Here is a 19321-nt window from a genome sequence, read left to right on the forward strand (position 1 = left end):
ACCATGTTTTTGTTTTGCTTCCCTGTACAGGAAAGCAGCCTTCCACCTCAGCACCATTCTCCAGTTAGCTCTCTTCTGGTACACCCACGTTAAATTCAGGATGATGCTGACACTCCAGCTACCTTGGTCAGTCAGCTCCAAAATGACAGCTCTCATTTTAATGACAAGTTTAAAATTCTGTGATAATTACCTGTGAGTTAGGCTTCTGGGTACCATCCTTATGTAAAGCAAAAGAAAATGCTGGTGAGCTCCCGAGTACACTGAAACCAATGGGCCTGATGGACTGAGGCCAACAGTATGAGGTTCAAGGCCCATTGCTGCATTTGGCCACAACAACCCCAGGCAGTGCCACAGGCCGGGGACAGAGTGGCTGGAAACCTGCCTGGTGGAAAAGGACCTGGGGGTGCTGGTGACAGCAGCTGAACGTGAGCCAGCTGTGCCTAGGTGGCCAAGAAGGCCAATGGCATCCTGGCCTGTGTCAGCAATAGTGCAGCCAGCAGGACCAGGGCAGGGATTGTCCCCCTGTACTTGGCACTGGTGAGGTCACAACTCCAAATTTTGTGTTCATTTCTGGGCCCCTCGTGACAAGAAAGACATTGAGGGGCTGGAGCATGTCCAGAGCAGAGCAACGGGGTTAAGAAGGGTCTGGAGCACTAGTCTTGTGAGGAGCAGTTGAGGGAGCTGGGGGTGTTTAGCTTGGAGAAAAGAAGGCTCAGAAAGGACTTTACTACTTTCTACAACTACAAGAAAAGAGCTTCAAGCCAGATGGGGATTAGTGTCTTCTCCCAGGCAACAAGTGATAGGACAATAGGACATAGTCTCAAGCCGTGCCATAGGAGGTTTAGACATCAGGAAGAATTTTTTCTCTGAAGGAGTTATGTGTTAGGCTGCCCAGGGAAGTTGTGGAATCACCGTCCCTGGAGGTGTTCAGGAAATGGCTGGAGAGAACACGTAGTGCTGTGGTTTAATTGACAAGGAGGTGATCAGTCCAAGATTGAACTGGATGATCTTGGAGGTCTGTTCCAACCTAAACAATTTTGTGACTCTCTGACTTTCACCATCAGTATCAAAGGATCAGGATTTCAATCTGTACTCCAGCTCAGCCTATAAACTTTGGCTGGGCAAATTACTTAACGAACAATTTAACAATTTATTGCTTTTGGGAGAGTTTCTTATTTTCCCCTGCCTTTGTTTTCTCCTCTGATAGAACACTTAGGGCTTTATAAACCATAATTAGCAAGTTTTGAAAGCACTTAGAGATCTTGAGATAACAGCATGCTACAGGTGTAAAGTGTATTTATTCTTAACACTTCGGGCCAGTGGTCCTCAACCTGGAAGCTGCAAAGCCATAGCTTACAGTATTGGGTTGCAAGTTAATTGAAAGTACAAATGGCTCACAAGTGGAAACCGTGACATGAACCTAGAAGTGGTGTTGGGAGTGAGGTCACGAACCTGGTGGTGAAACCAGAAGAAATGTCCATCAGTTTTGCTAGTTCCAGAAGAGCTTAAAATAGCAGGCTTTGTGCTGATAAATATGTTTCCACTCAAGGCTACAATGCAAAGTCCCATAGACCTGCTTTTCAGTAGAGCTCTCCCTCAAGAACTACAACAGAAAGTTCTGCCTACGCCAGTGCTCTACTCAATTAGATTTTACTTCAATACGTGTTAAGAGATTGGAACAAGATTTTAAACAAATGTTTACCCCCAAAAAGAGCCTTAACAGACTCAAACCTATATTTCCCATGTGTATACATCATCCAAATAATAACAATAAAAAGTCTCTGGGACATACTGTGAATATCAGTTTGGCTACCAGCTTTACTGCATGGAAAACTTCCCAGCAGGTGGTTGTAATCCTTCTAGAAAGGAACGGGGCTAGATCAGCAGCGCCTTGGGGTGTTAGGTGCCCGTCTCTTATTGGATTTACACTGTGATAATCTAAGCATGAAACCACAGCTTCTTGGGTTACTTCATTAAAAAGCTGACATTTTGGGTCATGAAGCCATCTAATCACTTTGCTTGCATTCGGTTCATCAATGGTAAACAACTGTTGCCTTCACCTTTTACAAAGCTTACTGGTTTTTCCTGGGCACTGGACTCTTTCTTTGTCCTAAAAGTATATTTCATTTTCCAGGAATATTATGTCCTGGAAAACATTTTTCATAGGGCAATAATAAATAAATAAAGAAATTCCCCTCCAAAGGGTTTTCATTTGTCACATATAATTTATGCCCACATAAGATTCCTTCCTTAAAATAAATACTGAAACCTCAGAGAAAGTCCTTGTTCAGGTCTGCAAAGGGAAAAAGTGGTGTGTAAATGGGAGTGGTGGTTCAGAGCAGCCTGAGCCCCACTGGTACCCTCAGAGAGCAGAGCAGCAGACCAGGGTTTTTACTGGCCTCTGTTGTGTCTGTTGAACTGCTGCTCCGTCTTTAGTGAAATCTCAGGCAACAGAAATCCTCTATTAAAACCACCTGCCCGGCTTTGTCAGCTGAGCTCCGTGCTGTCAAATGACTTAGCTTCTTAAGCCAATACAAGTCATTAAGAAGAAGGTGAATTAGAGATTTAGACGTTGCCGATAGTAACTATCTCTGATCAATTGATATCTTCCCCTGATAAAGCGGCGCTCCCCGGCCGACCCCCTTCCCTGCCTCATCCGTGCAGACCCCGACCACTGGATCTAATTATGGGTGAGGAACACCAGGCCCTCGTCAGTGCTGAAAGGCCATCAGTAGGCCTATCCATTAATAACTCTCCTGTGCGCTGTACATTGTAATTGTCAGACTGCAATTTACAGTAATCCTCCAATGCAAAACTTAAATAGCTGCAGCTGATTTGAAATTCATACAACCAGTTGAAAGAGAGAAAAACAAGATGCACGGGTTAAAAGGCCAAATTGTGCAAGTGTGTGCGCTGAGTGACAGACATTTTAGTACTAGCCTGGGACCATATTTTAAAAGGTCACTGAAAACTTTTGGCTTGGGCCCTCTGACAAACAATGAACTTTCCATATATTTATTTGCCATCTCTTTGTTTTTACAGCAAGCAGAATAAATGAGTTAAATGACGTTGTGCAGGTCTGCACATTGTCAGCACAGGTTATAAGTCATTATTAAACTCCATCAAATCAGACCAAACCCGGTCTAGGCAATGAGACTAAAAGTTATTTGCATTCCTTCTGTCATAAAAAATCATATCCCCTTACCCAAGACTTTCGTTTCTTTATTAAATGCAGCCACAAGAGTATTTCAGGTCTGGCAATGTGAGCTCAGGAAAACCTACTCTGTATAACTCAGTGTAACAGCTTAGAACCGATTCCACTAAAATGTCCCAGTTGAGTGTATCTGGGCACTCAATCAAGACACACATATTACTTTTAAATAAGATTAGCCTTTATATTTTGCTGCTTAAGTTAAAACTTTTCATGTCATTCTCTCATTTTATGTAAACTCCAACATAATTCTGTTTCAGAGAATACTTCAAACAAATTAAAATCCTCAACTTGAATGTGTCTAGCAAAACTTGCCTAATGGCATAGCAAGCTGTTTGGTGACACTAAAACACTTTTAAATAAGATGAATTTTCCCTGCGTTGCCCTGGCTTTGTAATTACTGCTGCTGAACAGCAGACGCCTTTGGTTACAATGGCAAAAGCAGCGGCTTGTGCTCTGAAACTTATTTGACAAATAACTTACAAGTGACCTGCAACATCTGTTTAAAAAATCGTCCTTTCGTATCTGCCTCAAGTCGAGTCCAGCATCAATTATGAAATGCAAACATATCATCTGGGGCCAAGGGCAGCTTTTACACATACACAAGGCACGGTGTGGGGAGGGGGCGGGCTGCAGGCGCCTTCCTTGCACCAGTCAAGGGGAAAGAAAATGTTTAAGTAAGACTCCATCTGAGCCACCAGCTTGTAGCATCACGCTAGTGAGATCCAGTGACACGCAGCCATGGGCCTGACTGCTGTGGTGCTCTGCTCCTGGGCACTCAGGAGGGCATGAGCCATGGTGGGATAGGACTTGGAGAGGTGGGCAGTGATGACCAGGGCTTTCAGCCACCCTGGACATCAGCTGGAACAGTAGGACCACGGAACCGCCGAAGCCCAGCCATGAGGTTTGCTTATCTGAAAGGTGCCAGCAGTGGCTACAGAGGCGTGTAAGTCACATCAAGTAAAGGATGCCACACTCCAAAGGACGCCAGCAAAAGGCTTTCATGAAACTAATTACAGTCTGGTTTACGCTCATGAAATCCTAGAATGATGGAGATAATGCTCTTCAGTCTCTAAAGCTCTCCTCAACCCTGCCCCTCAAAAGTTTAGTACTGTGCTGCTTGGCAGAACATCAGCTCAGGCTGAGATTTAGCTCATGGTACAAAAGCAGATGGAAGAGTGAAATAGAGCACTTCTCTCTTCTTCAGAGATTGGAAAATTTTTTGCAAGTTCTTATAAGCCTTTTTATGTGGAAGTCAATAAAAAATAAAATAAGAAATTCTGACTGTATGTAATCCCAAATTACATTATTTTGGATCTGATTAAAAAGCTATACTATAAGGTTTGATTCAAATAACATGTGCAGTACAGATATCCCTTCACATCAATAAATATAAATAGTTTAACTATTGAATATAAACTTTTAGAGAACTATTTCATTCTTGCAATCAAAATAGTCTGCTTCTAACTTATGTGGAAGCTCATGTAAAATACAGGTTGAACAATACTGAAAATATTGATTTCTGCAGCTTTAAAAGATATTTACTTGTAAGAGATCAAAGGCAGATCTAAAAGTTTTCTTGTGCAGGTCTCTTTTTCTCTCTGCTGCTTTTTTCATTTACTTTCTTATACACGAACCTAATCAGCAACCCAGCTCAACCATCAAGTGATAACATTTCTGCAGCTAATTGTAGCATATTGGAGTCTAGTAAGGAATATTATTAAACTGTCCTACAACTCACATTTTGTGTGAAAAACACCTGCCCAAACAATTCATAAACACACAGCACAGCAAATACCTATGGTAATACACTGGATTTACAACCGTCATATTATATTAAACATACAGTATCAAAATTTATCACCTATTACACAGATTCCTGTTTTAATAATATCTTGTTCTTGTACAATTGCACCTTCTCTCCCAGAGGGTCCCAAAGCACTTTAAAATCATACGTACAGGAATTGCTTCGTTCACTGTGGAAATACAGCTGCCTCTGGGGTGGAGCAGGGGTTAGGGGAGCAGAGGAATTGTGCACATTGTGCACAGCCATTACAAACACTGACAGTCCAGAGAGATGGTTGGGGATGGGGAGCAGAGAAAATTATACTTAAGTCTCAGGAGCATCATATAAAAAGCATGATCACAGTTGCAGGTGAGGGAGGTGCACAGGCAGCTGTGGCAGAACTTAGCACAATTCAGGGTATTCTTGCCCTAACCATCACTGGTGAGCAATCCTACCAACACTGTAGGGACAGCCCACAGCCTTCAGCTCCAACCCACAGGCAGTGGGTCATAGACAGGGATGAGCCTCCTCGTGGTGCAGCTCTGCCTGGTGAGGGAGCTGATCTGAAAGCTTGAAGGCTTTGTCTCTGGTATCACCACACTGCACTGCCCAGATTTCCCAGAGATAACCCTGGCTTCTAGGAAACCACAGTAAAGTGGGAGTGCACTGATAGATATCTCTGTGGTGGGCAACTGGATGAAATGGTACAAAAATAATGCTATATTAGAAGAGATCATGAAATGCATGTATTTTTGATAGGCTGTTCACCCAGCTAGAACTTGGCTATCAAAGACTGCTGTCACCTACACCACTGAAAAATGTGCTCCTCAGCCGGCTTCAGCCGCAGCTTCATCTTCTTCATACCTGCCATATTTGCCAGAGTAGTCTCTTGTGCTTTCACATCAACCCCAAATCTCTCCTGCTCAGTCTCATTCACGACCTTCTCTGACCCTCTTTGATCAAGGCAAGGAATCAACTTCTGCATTGTTACATTTAGCTTTACAAGGAAGTCAAGTGAGAGGCTTAAAACTGGCCCCTGAAAATCACTATCAATGGATTTACTCCTGCCTACTAGACTCCTTTGGTTCTGCCTGTTTCCACCACTGCCCGGCTCTTCCCCACAATGCTCACTCCTTTCTGGGTGAAATTATTTTATCTTCTGGTTTGCCCAGGTCTGCATCCTTTCCTCTGTATATTTGAAGTGTCTGAATCTTGGCATTTCTTCCAACATATTTTCAGTCTACACCTTTCTCTATTTCAGGTGTTTATGCAGGTCCTCCACCACTCCTTGCCTCAGTCATTGCAGTTTCTGGGATTTCCTGACACACACCCCACCCAGTAGAAAGAGCAGCTGCTGTATACGTAGCATAGACTACGAACTCACATCTAGTTTAGCTCCTACAGCCTGTGTGCCATAAGGCTCTGCTGCAATTTATTTAGCTGCTGCATTAAGTAACCCTTCACCTTAGCTAACCTGCCAATAAACCAACATCACTTTACAAGAAACCTTCCACAGAGGTTGCTGTATGGTTATTTTACACTAAATTCAACAGCTTGCAATTAAATGTTGAGTAAAATAAGGATTTTCCTCTCAACGTGCATGCACAAGGATGTGTGTTTGATTCAGCCCTGCAAGGTGCATGGGGAAGGTCTCACTTGCCTTTCTCTGCCTTACTGTACCTGCTGAGAAGGGTGGCATTCTTTGGGAATTCAGCCCTACGTGGCAGACAGTATATTCAGTGCTCTGTGCAGGAATCCTCAGAGCTGACAGAGTCCACAGAAAGAGCAACATTTTAAAGCCCAACAAAGGCATTTTGGTCCAGCAAAAAACGGTTACTAAATCTTCCACAGAACCCCTCCCATCTCCACCGCAAGCAATTTCAACCCCATTGTTGAGGCAGACTCCCAGGAACTTTTGCCCTTGTTCTAGGGCAGGTTTTTGCTGGCACAGCCCTGCACAGCAGCCAGTTGGCCAGACAAGGGGTACAGCTGCCTACGCCATGCTTGTTTTTATAATGAGATCTCTTTTGCCTAGAGCACATGTACTATGTAAAGCTGGGAAAAAGGTGATGAGTGTTGCTGGCAGGAACATAATGCCCTGCTATTCCAGCTAGAATCACCCAGAAAGCAGTAATTTCTTAACTTGAAATTGGTGCTGCAAAATAACATTAATTGGTATAGTTGTGTGAGAATAGGGTAGATCTTAGAAAAGGCAGAGAAGTTGCAGATGCCTAGTCCCTGGAAGTGTTGAAGGCCAGCCTGGATGGGGCTCTGAGCAAACTGTCTAGTGGATGGTGTCCCTGACCATCGTGGGGCAGGGCGGAACTACACTTTAAGATCCCTTCCATTCTATGACTCTCTAATCTTAACTATCAAGCTCCTGAGGCTCTACTGATTTCGGGGAGGGTTCCATTCAGACATTTTAGGGGGACAGGTCTTGTCTAAAATCACGTGGTGACTGGAGAATGAATACACAAAAGTGAAAATAACTGATCTAAGTGGCTGTAGTATAATAACATGGAAGCAGATGTCTGTGCTTAACAATACGTGTTGGCTGCTTTTTTTTCTGTTGATGATAGTGAGACAGGCAACACACACAAACAGCGCTGCTCTCCCCTCAATGTTGCTGTATAGATGAGAAACAAGTAAAGTTAAAAGCTTTACCCTAAAAGTGATGTGAAAATGCCACTCAAGTACTTCTGTGATAACTGCTTTTTAAAAGGAGTATATAATTGAGGAATAGACTGGTGATCCTCCACTCTCTTCGTGGAACTCAGTGCCTCAGTTAGGTAAGTCTGCAACTTAGCACCAGTTTATTAGAAATGCTGGAACAGCTGCAGCAATTCGTCTCCCCTGCTTCAGGCCAAGTGGCTGTTAAGAAGAGAGGATCATCCTCACTTAGGCAAGAGATGAGAGTGATCCTGGAATTACAGGTGATTCCCTGGCCATTCTGCACTCTGACGAAATCTTCCTTTTCTCCTTGTTCCATCACTTTGCCTGGAAGGACATCACCAGCTTCAGGCTACTGTGTGAGATCCATGTCATCAGCTGGGTGTCATCCTGAGGTTAGGGAGGATGCAGCCTCTTTCTCATTCAACTCACCTACTTTTGAAAGGGTGATCTCAGAGCAGGAAAACCAAATGGTGCCTTGCAGCTCCACTGCCAGCAGAGAAATGAGTGGGAGTTAGTCCCAGGGCTGTCTGCAAGAGGGCATGCCTGAAGGAGAATTGTCATAGAATCACTGAGTTGTATAGGGTGAAAAAGATCTCTTAAGATCATCAAGTCCAACTATTAAGCTAGCACCACTGTGTTCACCACAAAACCATGCCCCTAAGAGCCACATCCACATGCCTTTTGAACACTTCCAGGGATAGTGATTCTACCAGCTCCCTAAGCAGCCTGTCCCAGTGCCTGATCGCTCTTTCAGTAAATAAATTTTTCCTAGTATCCACCAACCTGCACAACTCAAGGCCACATCCTCTAGTCGTGCCACTTGTTACTTGGGAGAAGAGACTGGGTTATCTCAGAAGAAGGCAGCTAGTGAATGTTCCACATTTTATTTTAAAGTCTGAAAAAATGGAAGCGAAACAGCAGAGGCTGCATTTGCACATCCCTGTTTCTCACCTTTTGCTTGACATCTGGAATTTACACTTATCATGTCTGAAGGACTTTTCTGTTAAATTCAAATGCACACAAGTTACAGACCCCAAGTGGATGTCTTCCCAGTGACTTCACTAAGAGCCAGACAGGAATTCAGAACTACAGGAAATTTTCAAGCTAACAGAAGAAAATTACTTCAATTTAAAAGCTAACATGAGACTTCCAATAAAATACACATTAAAAGTAATGTCAAAAATACCGTATAAGCCAGGTAAGTAGAAATGGTCAAGCAGCAAAGTAAATTATATTGTTTCCATAAAACTGGGAAGGTTCTTGGTTATTTTGCTCACCAAAATGAAATTATTGTTCACATTCTACAATAAGGAAAGACCTAATCACTGCTATGAGGAAAATAAAACGTGCTTACATGTCAGTACTGCCTGTGTCCACTGACATGGAGATTTCCTCTAAGGAACAGACGCTGCACCTGGACTCTGGCAGCAGTGTTAAGGGAAGCTCATACATGCACCAAACCCGCTCCTCTGTGTTTCTGGATTTGCAGTTATGATTAGCTTTGTGACTGCCTCTTTTCAGGAACAAGCATTGTCCAAAACTTACTTCCCTCAGTTTTCAAACTCCTTTTGAATGATTTTATTTGAGAGTAGTAACAGCCAACCAAATACATCTTATTTCAACTGACGCAATTATGAAACACATTTTTCTTGTAATAAGGAGATGAGAAAACAGTACCTGTAGACTCTTCCTTAGATAGACAGCTGTCTTTTCAGTTCCTATAGGCTGAGCACTGAGGATTGTCAGAAGGACAAATAGCAGAGCTTTAAATGAGCACTGAAGGGGGAAAGAGGGAAAACCAGGCTTGTCAGTGATGAGTGATGTGATGATGTGCCAGAACTTGAGGAAACGAGCACTAATGGGATCTTTCAATCTGCTTCACCAGGCGTTGGCTAAACTGCACCACACTTGAAATGTTTCTACACTAATGCACACACCATGAGGAGCAAAGGAGGAGCTCAAGGTTTTGGGCTAGTCCCAGAGATTTGACATCACTGGTGTAAGTGAAAACTGGCAGGATGAGTCCTGTGATTGGAATGACCAGCTGGAGGTTCCAGGCTCTTCAGGAGGGACAGGCAGGGCAGAAGAGGCAGGGGGTGGTACTGTAGGTAATAGAAGGGGTAGAATATACGGAGATCACAGCTGGCAATGGTACAGTTGAGAGCCTCTGGGTAAGAATCAAGAAGCAAACAAATAATGTGGATGTCATTATGGGACTCTAAAGAACTTCCCATCCAGGATGATGGCAATGACAAATTATTCTTTGAGGAACAAAGTGTCACTTCCAAGTCAGCTTCCTTTGTTCTTACAAAAACTTTCATTTGTAAGGAATCAATTGGGAGCATCACACAGCTAGTACAACCCAGCCCAGAAGATTCCTAAAAAACCTGGATGATTTTATGAAACAGGTCCTAAGTGAGCCAAATCAGAAAGACACCCTCGATTTGCTGCTTGTCAGCAGAGCGGATCTCACACGCCAAGTGGAGACTGGCGACCACTAAGTGATCGAGTTTAAAATCTCTGATGACCCGAGGAAAAGCACCAGCAAAACCTCAACTCCAGACTTCAGGATGCTCACGTTACTAGTAAGTAAAGTCTCCTGGGACAATGTTTTTGCAGGTGGTGGGGTCCATCAGTGCTGGTCACTGTTTAAACATCACCTCCTAACGGCACAAGAACACGCAATTCCCAAGCGTCGGAAGTCAAGCAGGGGAGGTAGAAGGCAAGCTTGCCTAAACAGTAATCTCTTGGAAATAAGGCATAAAAATGAAGGTGCATACCCAGTGGAAGCAAAGTTGGGTGACATAGAGGAATACAGAAATGCTGCTTACCACTAGAGGAAGAAAATGAGAATGTGGCCAAAACTCAACTGGAGTGGAAGCTGCCAGAAATGTGGAGGATAATAAAAAGCTTTTTCAAATATATTAATGGCAGTAGGCAGTGTAGAAACACCACCAGCCCATTCCAGGATGAGGATGGTCACCTCACTAACAGGGGCAGGGACAAGACAGAGGTGTTTAATGCATTCTTTACTTCTGTCTTCAGCATCAGTGTTGGACTAAGGGGGTCGAATGCCCTGAGCTGGAGGATAGTGACTACGAGAATGATAAACCCCAGACAACCCTGACTTTGTGTGGGATCTGCTACTCCAGCTGGATCCCTATAAATCTATGGGGCCTGATGGGATTAATCTAAAAATCCTCAAAGACTTCTGGCTAATCCAAAACCGCTCTGATAATTTTTGAGCAGTCCTGGGAAACCAGGGAGGTCCCAGCTGACTGGAAGCTGGTGCACGTTGTCCTCATTTTCAAGAAAGGCAAGGAGGAGCCTGGAAACTACAGGCCTGTCAGTCTCACTTCAGTGTCTGGTAAAGTTATGGAGATTATTCAGGGAGGTATTGAAAAACTCCTGAAAGGCAACACAGTCACTCACTGGTCACAGCCAGCACAGTTCCATGAAGAGAAAGTCCTGCTTATCAAACCTGATTTCCTTTTATGACAATGTAACCCATGTAGTTGATAAAGGAAAGCCAGTGGATGTAAATTTTTTGGATTTCAATAAAGCTTTGGATACTGTCTCTCACAGGAGTTCTTCTGGACAAAACATCCAGCACACAGCTGGATAAACAAATCATGGGATGGGTGAGCAACTGGCCCACAGGTCAGGTACAAAGGCACGTAGTAAATGGGGTGACATCAGACTGGGGACCTGTCACCAGTGGGGTTCCACAGAGCTCCAGCCTCAGCCCTGGGCTCCTCAACATTTCCATTAATGACATGGATGCAGGACTGGAAAGGATACTAGGCAAGTTTGCAGTCAAAAAATGCCTTTGAAGCAGAACCTCTACTGATTTTAACACCTTAACTTTCCAGGAAATTCCATCTGCTTCACAGTGCTACCCAGCAAGGGATGGACCACTTTCCTGCACACTCCAGTTGAGGAGGCCATCCCTCACCTCATTTTGCCACAATTAACAGGATATAATGGCATCTGCGACCAATTTTTAATATTATTATTTTCAGATTTTATTATTATATTCAGATTTTCCTGCAGAAAATTTGGGGGAAGTTTTCCGATTTGACTCACTTGCTAAAACTGGGAAGGCAGGGGCTGTGTTGTCATCCTTACTAGCCTTACACACTGGAGCTGGAAGGGCCTTACCCTTGAAGGCCTTTCTCCAAATCCCAGAGAAAGCTATCACCGTGCCTATCAGCAGCCCAGCAGGCTTGCTCTATAAGACAAAATGTGTGGTTAAAGATGCTCACTGCAGATGCCAAACAAGTGACCGCTACATTGTGAAGCTTTCGGAAAGGAAGACTCCTGATCTGTCTGGCAGGTCTGACTTGTCTCCATAAAAGATACACGACACTACTGTGCCAGTCAGGACATTCTACAAGCACACTGCCAATTTTTAGTATAAGCAAAATACTAACAGAAAACAAACACAAAAATAATGAAATTGACATTACTAATGCTGAGACTATTAGCTCATATTAACATATTATTCTTAAAACATGTGCCAGTCATGCACATTCTCAAAACCTGTGTTCAAGAACCCTTGTGCTCTGGGGCCTCCCAGCCACAACAGACATTTTGCAGGTATAATGGTCAACACAGAGATCAAATTGTACTACATACACCATCATTTTTAACCTGAGTGTCCCTTAAGAGTCTTCACATAGCTCTGAAGACAGTTCATTCATCAGAGGAAGGAGACAAGCAGACTTGTCTTTAAACAAGGTGAAGAAATATTGTTTTCACAAAACTTTTCACAATATTTTTGAAATTAGACTGAACAGCAATTTTTTTTTGTAAAGTCTACAAGATTTATAGAGATATTAACAGGAATTAAAAAAAAAAAAAACAAATGACAATACAAGGTGAACAGACCATAACTTTATTGGAGATATACTCAGCTACAATTATTACAAAAAACTATTAAAGGTAATTGTGATCCATAAGGTGCAGATTGCAAACTTCTGCAGCATGATTACAGTATGAATGAATTACATTTTTATGTCCCTTAAAGACAGCTGCAGCATGTGATGGTAAATATTTTATTGTCCATCAAATTATATTTGTTACTCTTTCTACTTGATTTTAACCATCTTTTCAGTCACACTATTTACAATAAAAATGCCTGCAATTTCCAATTATTGTTCACAAACATTTTTCTCCCGAACTTGCTGCTGCAGTAAATTCTGAGTGCATCTACAAAGCAATTAAAATAGTCTGTGGTTGCCATTCAAATAAAAGAGGGAAAACCTCAACCACTTTACTGGATGAAATTTATTTTTAAGAATTGTAGTTAGCTCTGATAGAAGTTAATTTTAACTGCTAGTGGAGTATACTACAATGACCTCTAGATATTTGCTAACATAATTCATATTGAGTTACAGATGATATTTATATTGCATTTGATGGTCATGAACTGTAGTGTTTAAAGTTTAAAATCTAATATGAAAGTAAAATTAACTTCTTGAATATTAGAGCAATTGAAAAAGGATCAATGTCAGTAATTAAGTACCAAAAATCAAAATGCTTCTTGCTTTATTCATATAAAAAATACAGAGATTTCCATGAGAACGTGTTCATGGGGAACCCCATCCAAAACAAACCCAGAATACTGTCAGAGTCAAGTGCAGTATCACAGCAGATCACAATGCTATTTGTCATTTTTGGATTGCGTGTGCTGCTGTGACTGGGATACAAAGAATTCATTTTCTGTACAGATAAATGCATAGAATATGTAGCATATGTTATGTCATATGCAGTAACATAAACCCCCTACATTTTCCAGTTGATGGTTCTGTATTTGCTCACAAGGAGGAAAAACAAAACTCTGCAACATACATACAAGCACAAGATCTGCAGGTATGTAAATGAATGCAGTTCCATTGACTGAAATGATACATCAATCTGCACCAGCTGAGGATCCAGCACCTCATCCCTGGGCCACCACTACATTCCTCCCCAGCACCTAAACTGGTTCTTGTTCAAGTTCAGTACTTGGCAGTTGCAACATACTACTGTGTAATGAGACTTAAAAATAGTAGGCTTTTTTTTTTTTTTGTATGGACTTTAGCAGCATCAAGCTGAACAAACACTTCAGAAGTCACTACCGGGCACTCAATATTCAGACTGGACAGATTTAGTTGAGGTTGACCAAATTACTAGGGGCTATCTTCTCCCAAAAATTACATTACATGTGTAAAATGTTGGTTTGTTCAGAGATAATTACTGGAGTGTCAGTCAGAGGTCATTCTAATTTTAATTACTTCACATAACAGTAAAATGATGTAGTAGAAAAATAATAGCTTTAAAATACAATCAAGAGTTGTTACACATCTTTGTTGTATTTTTCCATGAACAGTAAGAATGCCACAGACGTTACAAATGACCTATTTAAGTTGTGCAAGTAAATGACACATTGCAGGCATTAAAAACTATCTTTTTCAAAGTCATTAAATCAGAACAGCAGCAAGGCCAAACCACATTTTTCCTCTCTGTTAAGCATTTTTTCCTTGAAATGAGGTAAAGCATGGTACCAAGTGCAATGCTTATTTGTGCTACATGAACAGAACAGCGCAAAAAAAAGCCATAAAAATAAAAACGCAGCATAGTTAGGAGGACTGTTTAAAGTACAGTATAACAGGACTTAGATAAAAAGCCCCAAGGTTCATGCCAATTAACCCCCACACTATTTATGATGAGCCTGTGTGGTTGCTTTTGAAGATGGGCTGTAATAGTTCGCTTACACTTGTGCTTATAGCATGTCAAGTGATTTCTATCCCAACCTTCAAATGATCAGATTTAGGTCTTTAATAGCGTACACTGTCCAGTATCAAAATCATATCAACTGTAGGGTAAAACACACAGATGTATAACATGGAAACTAATATGGATTTTCTGCCTCAAAGGATAAAAAGTATTTCAATGAGGTCACACTGGAAAAAATCGTGGCATTTAAAACGCATTTAAAAATGCATCAGCAGCAGAAACTACTTTATAGTCAGCCACTACACATTTCGGATGTCCAATTCATACGCTTTTATCTAGTAACAAAGTGATCATTAAACTGTTCTGAAACACAGAGTACGTTCAGCTGATTTTGTCTGCACCCAAACACTCTGTAACCACTTCACTGCTAACAATTATCTGAAACCCCTGAGAATCTATAACCTTGTAACAATCAGTAAGAATTCTAGGCATTCAAAGAGTAACTGAAATTTTAGCTTTTCATAATGCAATTAAAACTACTTAAGACTTTCTAGATGGTCTGATTTAATCTGCTGATTGATGTCTGGCCAGAAACACAGAATTGTTGGCATCAGTAATCATGTATTTTCACTAAAGAAACTTCAGTCCTACCACAAAGAGCAAGCTATAGCTTAAATCAGTGACCTTTTTTTTTTGTTTTTTAAACAGCTAATGCAAAGGAATTTACATTTGAGAATTTGGACTGCATGTTTTTATGTTCCATATCACCATATCATCTACACTTGCAGTTCCTACACCTCCTTTCATGACTGAAGTACCAAATACTAGACTTTTTTATAAGCTAGTATTTTAATTCTTCGTTTGACTCCTATAACAAGCAGCTTTCAAATACAAGAACAGTCCTTTTCACAGACTGAAAAGTGACTGAGATAGCAAATATATGAACTTTTGAAAACTGTATTTCAGAAAAGCTTAATGTCTGCCCCTTGTCACTAAGGCATTTATTTTTTGTTAAGAAAGCAAGAGCTGACAGTTTTTGTTTTGTTTTAGTGTGCATTTGTGAGGAAAGGAATAGGGTTTAAAAGCAGGAAATACAGTATTTGTTTGTAATTTAGTTCATATGACACAGCATCAAGTTCAAACTATTGTGCTGGAAAACGTTAAAACACCTTGCTCTGCTTTCTCAAACTTCAAGCATAATTAACAGGGCAAAATTGCAGCAAACCTCTACTGATACTGGTGGGAATACAAGACCCACAGCTTTTTTTAGAAGGTAAATTAAGAGGTATTATAGTTACAGTGCAAAAAATTAAAATTTCAAGCATAATATATAAACATAGCACCAAAACAGAAAAAAACCCAATGCATGCAAAAATAAAAAGGAAAAGAAGAGAAAAAAAGAACTGAGGTATTTAAGTGAAGAGTGCCTACAAAAATCTAATTAAAGAAGTATAGGCAAAGCCTAAAAAATACAAGTATGATTTCCCCCCGCGCTCCCAGTAGACCAAAACACCAATGAGCTAGTTTCTCTAAATTAAGGACCTAAATCACAGATGTATCAAAAGTACGGCAGTTATTTCTCAAACATCAACTTTCATGTTATTTAACAGCACAGCTTTGGTAGATGAAATATGCATGCAACTCTGAAAAGTACAGTAAGAAATTTACGTGGAAATATCTCTAAGTGTAAAGGTGCTCTGTTTGTTAAATACGTAACCAATTGACTATAAAATCTGCAGCATATCTTAGGTGTGATATGTCTAAGGTTATTTTGTTAGTGACAGTTTGCACTGTGCAATTATTTGTTGCTGTTTCCAGTATTGGAACTATCTAGCTTGCAGGTTTGTGTAAAATTGGAATTTTAGCCAAAGACCATATTTCATTTATGGTATAAAAAAAACTGTAGACTAACCACCTCCTCAGAATTGTTAAAAATAACCTAATTACATATATATGAATATAATTTCTATTATAATCCTGTAATAAGTCACAGCTATAGTAATGAGTTGTACTGTAAATATAGAGCTGTATCATTGTAAAATGCATAAGAAAATGAAGGGAATGTAAAACAGTTTGTTCCAAAAAAGATCAGAAATTAAAGATTATTAATGAGGGTTTATTTATTTTTAAGGCAAGAACCTTTTTTATGCAAGACTGTGTGGCATAAGGAAACCGAAGTTTCATTCTACCAGTATGCCAGCCATTTCAATTAAAATCTGTCCCTAACAAATAAGTGCAATAATGATTGGGAATGTCATCTTAATGTAAAAAGATGACATGGAGAGAAAAAAAAAAAAAGGAAAATAAAAAGGAGAATACTGGCACACTTAATCTTTCTTATACCCAATCATCCAGTACAGTTTTTCAACTGCTTTATGACTGGCACTAGTGCACAGATTGAAGAATTCCAAGATTACTATATATATATAAATCTAGCAACTGCATTAGGCATAAGCTCCCTGGCCTTCTAATACTAAGCAAAGCTGTACTGACAAGAAAAGTAAAACAAAAAGACCTGACAACAATTATTCTGAACACTTGCTAAATGTCATCATTAAAGCACTCTCGTGATTAAACAAAGCAGAAGTGAGGAAAGAAGACAAGATTGTGTTTGCGCAAAAAACTATAACTACAATTAGTTCCAAAATTTTATACATGTTAAATGTTTTGTTATCTATTCTGTTATCAAACAAACTTTAAATTCTGTCTTCCAATTTGTTCCTCTCAATGTCAACTTTTTTTTTAAATTTGCTTTATTTGTATGTTATTTTTTTTCCCTATTTCAATTATTTTTAAGAGGAGTCTCAGCTGTTTGGGACCTGAGGTTGATTTGCTTTGAGGCTTCGTAGTGCTCTTCTCGCAGCTGCAGATTTGGCAATCCTGTAGCTTCTGCCAACACCTTTAAACTTTCCCTTTCCTACAACTTCCACTGTAACTCTGACCTTTCCATCGTAAGTTCTTTCCGCAGGACTGCAAAAATATACACAAGAATTACTTACTGCCAAAGCAAGGTAATGTGAAATAAGAGACCTACATTCTTTTTTCTACAGAAGTTAAAGCAGTAAAATGAAACTGAAATCATTACATTTCTCAGAAAGCTGTGCAAGGAAAAAAAAAAATAACAGTGGACACAATGATTAAGTTAGCTGCTTAGTGCAAAAGAAATTACAAGTACTTTGTGACATTTAAAAATTCTCTGTAGATCATGAAGCACAGTTTAGAAACACTTTCTGTCAGTGTGTATGGAAGAAACCATATTCTTACCTAAATTTGGCTGTCTCTGGCTCCATTTCCAGCAGCTCTCGCACTGGGGAACGGGGCACATTAGCAGAAAATTTTTCTATTTGGAAAAAAAAGTGAAAAACAAAAATCAGCTTTGTTCTTTTCATAGCAGATGGCACTTAATTATTAGTAATTTTCTGAAAGCTGGTAATACCTATTAGTGGCCTCATCATTGGATAGTACACTTGCCAAACCATTTCCAAAGACATTCCACTATCCATATAAATGGCACCAGCAAGGGACTCAAATATATCCCCCATGGCCTTTGGTACTTCAATGTCTTCCTCTTTTTCTTCATCTTCTTCAGATCTTCTGAGCTGTTTGCAATTAAAAAAAGACAAGGGTGGGAGAGAGAGAGAAGAGGAGGGAAAAAGAGAGAAAAGATTGCATCACTTACAGTAAAACAAAGATCTTCAGAAATGTAAGCTCTTTTATATCCTGTATCCTATGATGCTTCCATTAAGTTTTAAACTGACAACTTTCCACAGCAAAACTGTTATGCTATAACTGCTGGTTATATCATTTTTCAAATATGGAGAAAAAATCCCAAACACCATGGTGTACAGGGAACTTTTATACTTTGTAAATTCCTTCTATGATAATTCTGTAGGATTTCACCATGGGTCTGTTTTTCCCAATTAGAACCAGACTTCTATCAGTTAATACTAGAAAGCCACCCATAACAAAGAAAGAGTTCACACGTTATATATCACCCAAAAACCGACTTTAAAAATTTTAAAGTCCAGTCTCTGGATGAAAGTTGCATGTACCTCTCCTTACCTTATTCACCCCTGAAGACAAGCATGAAACAAGCACTAGTAAAACAAGACATTAATAACTGAAAACCAATACCACCAGACCGACCTAGCAGACAAGTATAGGTGTTTAAGTGCAGCAGGCTGTGTTGTCTTCTATGCTACAAATTTAAGACAATAATCTATTCTCATTATCAAAAATAAACTTTCAGGGTACGTCTTAAAGGTCTTGAGCTGATCTAATCCTTTACTAAAACACTTTAAATACATGTAATATACATTTGCCTAACTCCAACCAAAGTTACTTGAAAACAAGGATTTTGACCATTATGTTACTCTGCCTAAAGAGAAGTAAGTTTCTGTCATTCTTCTCCCCCAGCAGCTACCCTCTCACTCCATTTGGGGTTTAAAATCCAATCTGGTCCTTTTAAGAGTGACTATAATACTTCATACATGTGTTCCACTCAATATTTCTACCTGAACTAAATCAAACAAGTAGTCAGACCTGATGCATACAGCAACACAAACTGGAATTTTGATGTTAAAAACCAAGTTCAACTGTTTTGAATTGGGTACTTCATACCAAGTGTAAACTGCAGCACTTTTGCATTATACTGAAATAACAGAAGAAGAGAGAAACTAAGAGCTGTAAGGCAAGGGACAGATGTTTCATGAGTGAGATTTGAAAAAAACAGAAAAGCAGATGATGTGGAGACACACATGGAAACCAGTCTAGCTGGCATAAACTGCAGAAACAAAGACTCTTACATTAAGTGATGAAATAAGAGTTTCAGTAATTCAGTGCCAGACCAAGATAGGGAGCAGGCGTAGCGAGAATGAAACAAGGATTTTATTTGAAACAGCTATCACACAATTTGGTTGCAACTTTGGTGA

At 40.2% G+C, this 19321-nt stretch overlaps 1 protein-coding gene across 2 annotated transcripts in view; it reads right to left on the minus strand.

The window, feature by feature from the left end:
* Window positions 1-12546: 12546 nt before the first annotated feature.
* The window catches only part of DICER1 (dicer 1, ribonuclease III), a 65532-nt gene continuing 58757 nt past the window's right edge, over window positions 12547-19321 (minus strand). For both annotated transcript variants that reach the window (XM_066188739.1, XM_066188737.1), the window contains exons 27-29: window positions 17827-17989; window positions 17655-17730; window positions 12547-17360 (exon numbers count right to left, since the gene is read on the minus strand). In XM_066188739.1, coding sequence (XP_066044836.1) covers window positions 17195-17360; window positions 17655-17730; window positions 17827-17989 — 405 coding nt within the window. In that variant the 3' untranslated portion in view covers window positions 12547-17194. The remainder of the gene's footprint in view (window positions 17361-17654; window positions 17731-17826; window positions 17990-19321) is intronic.

The sequence above is a fragment of the Chamaea fasciata genome, unplaced genomic scaffold (genome assembly GCF_029207755.1).
Source record: "Chamaea fasciata isolate MVZ Bird 193981 ecotype frontalis unplaced genomic scaffold, bChaFas1.0.hap1 SCAF_7, whole genome shotgun sequence".
Taxonomy (NCBI): Eukaryota; Metazoa; Chordata; class Aves; order Passeriformes; family Sylviidae; genus Chamaea; species Chamaea fasciata.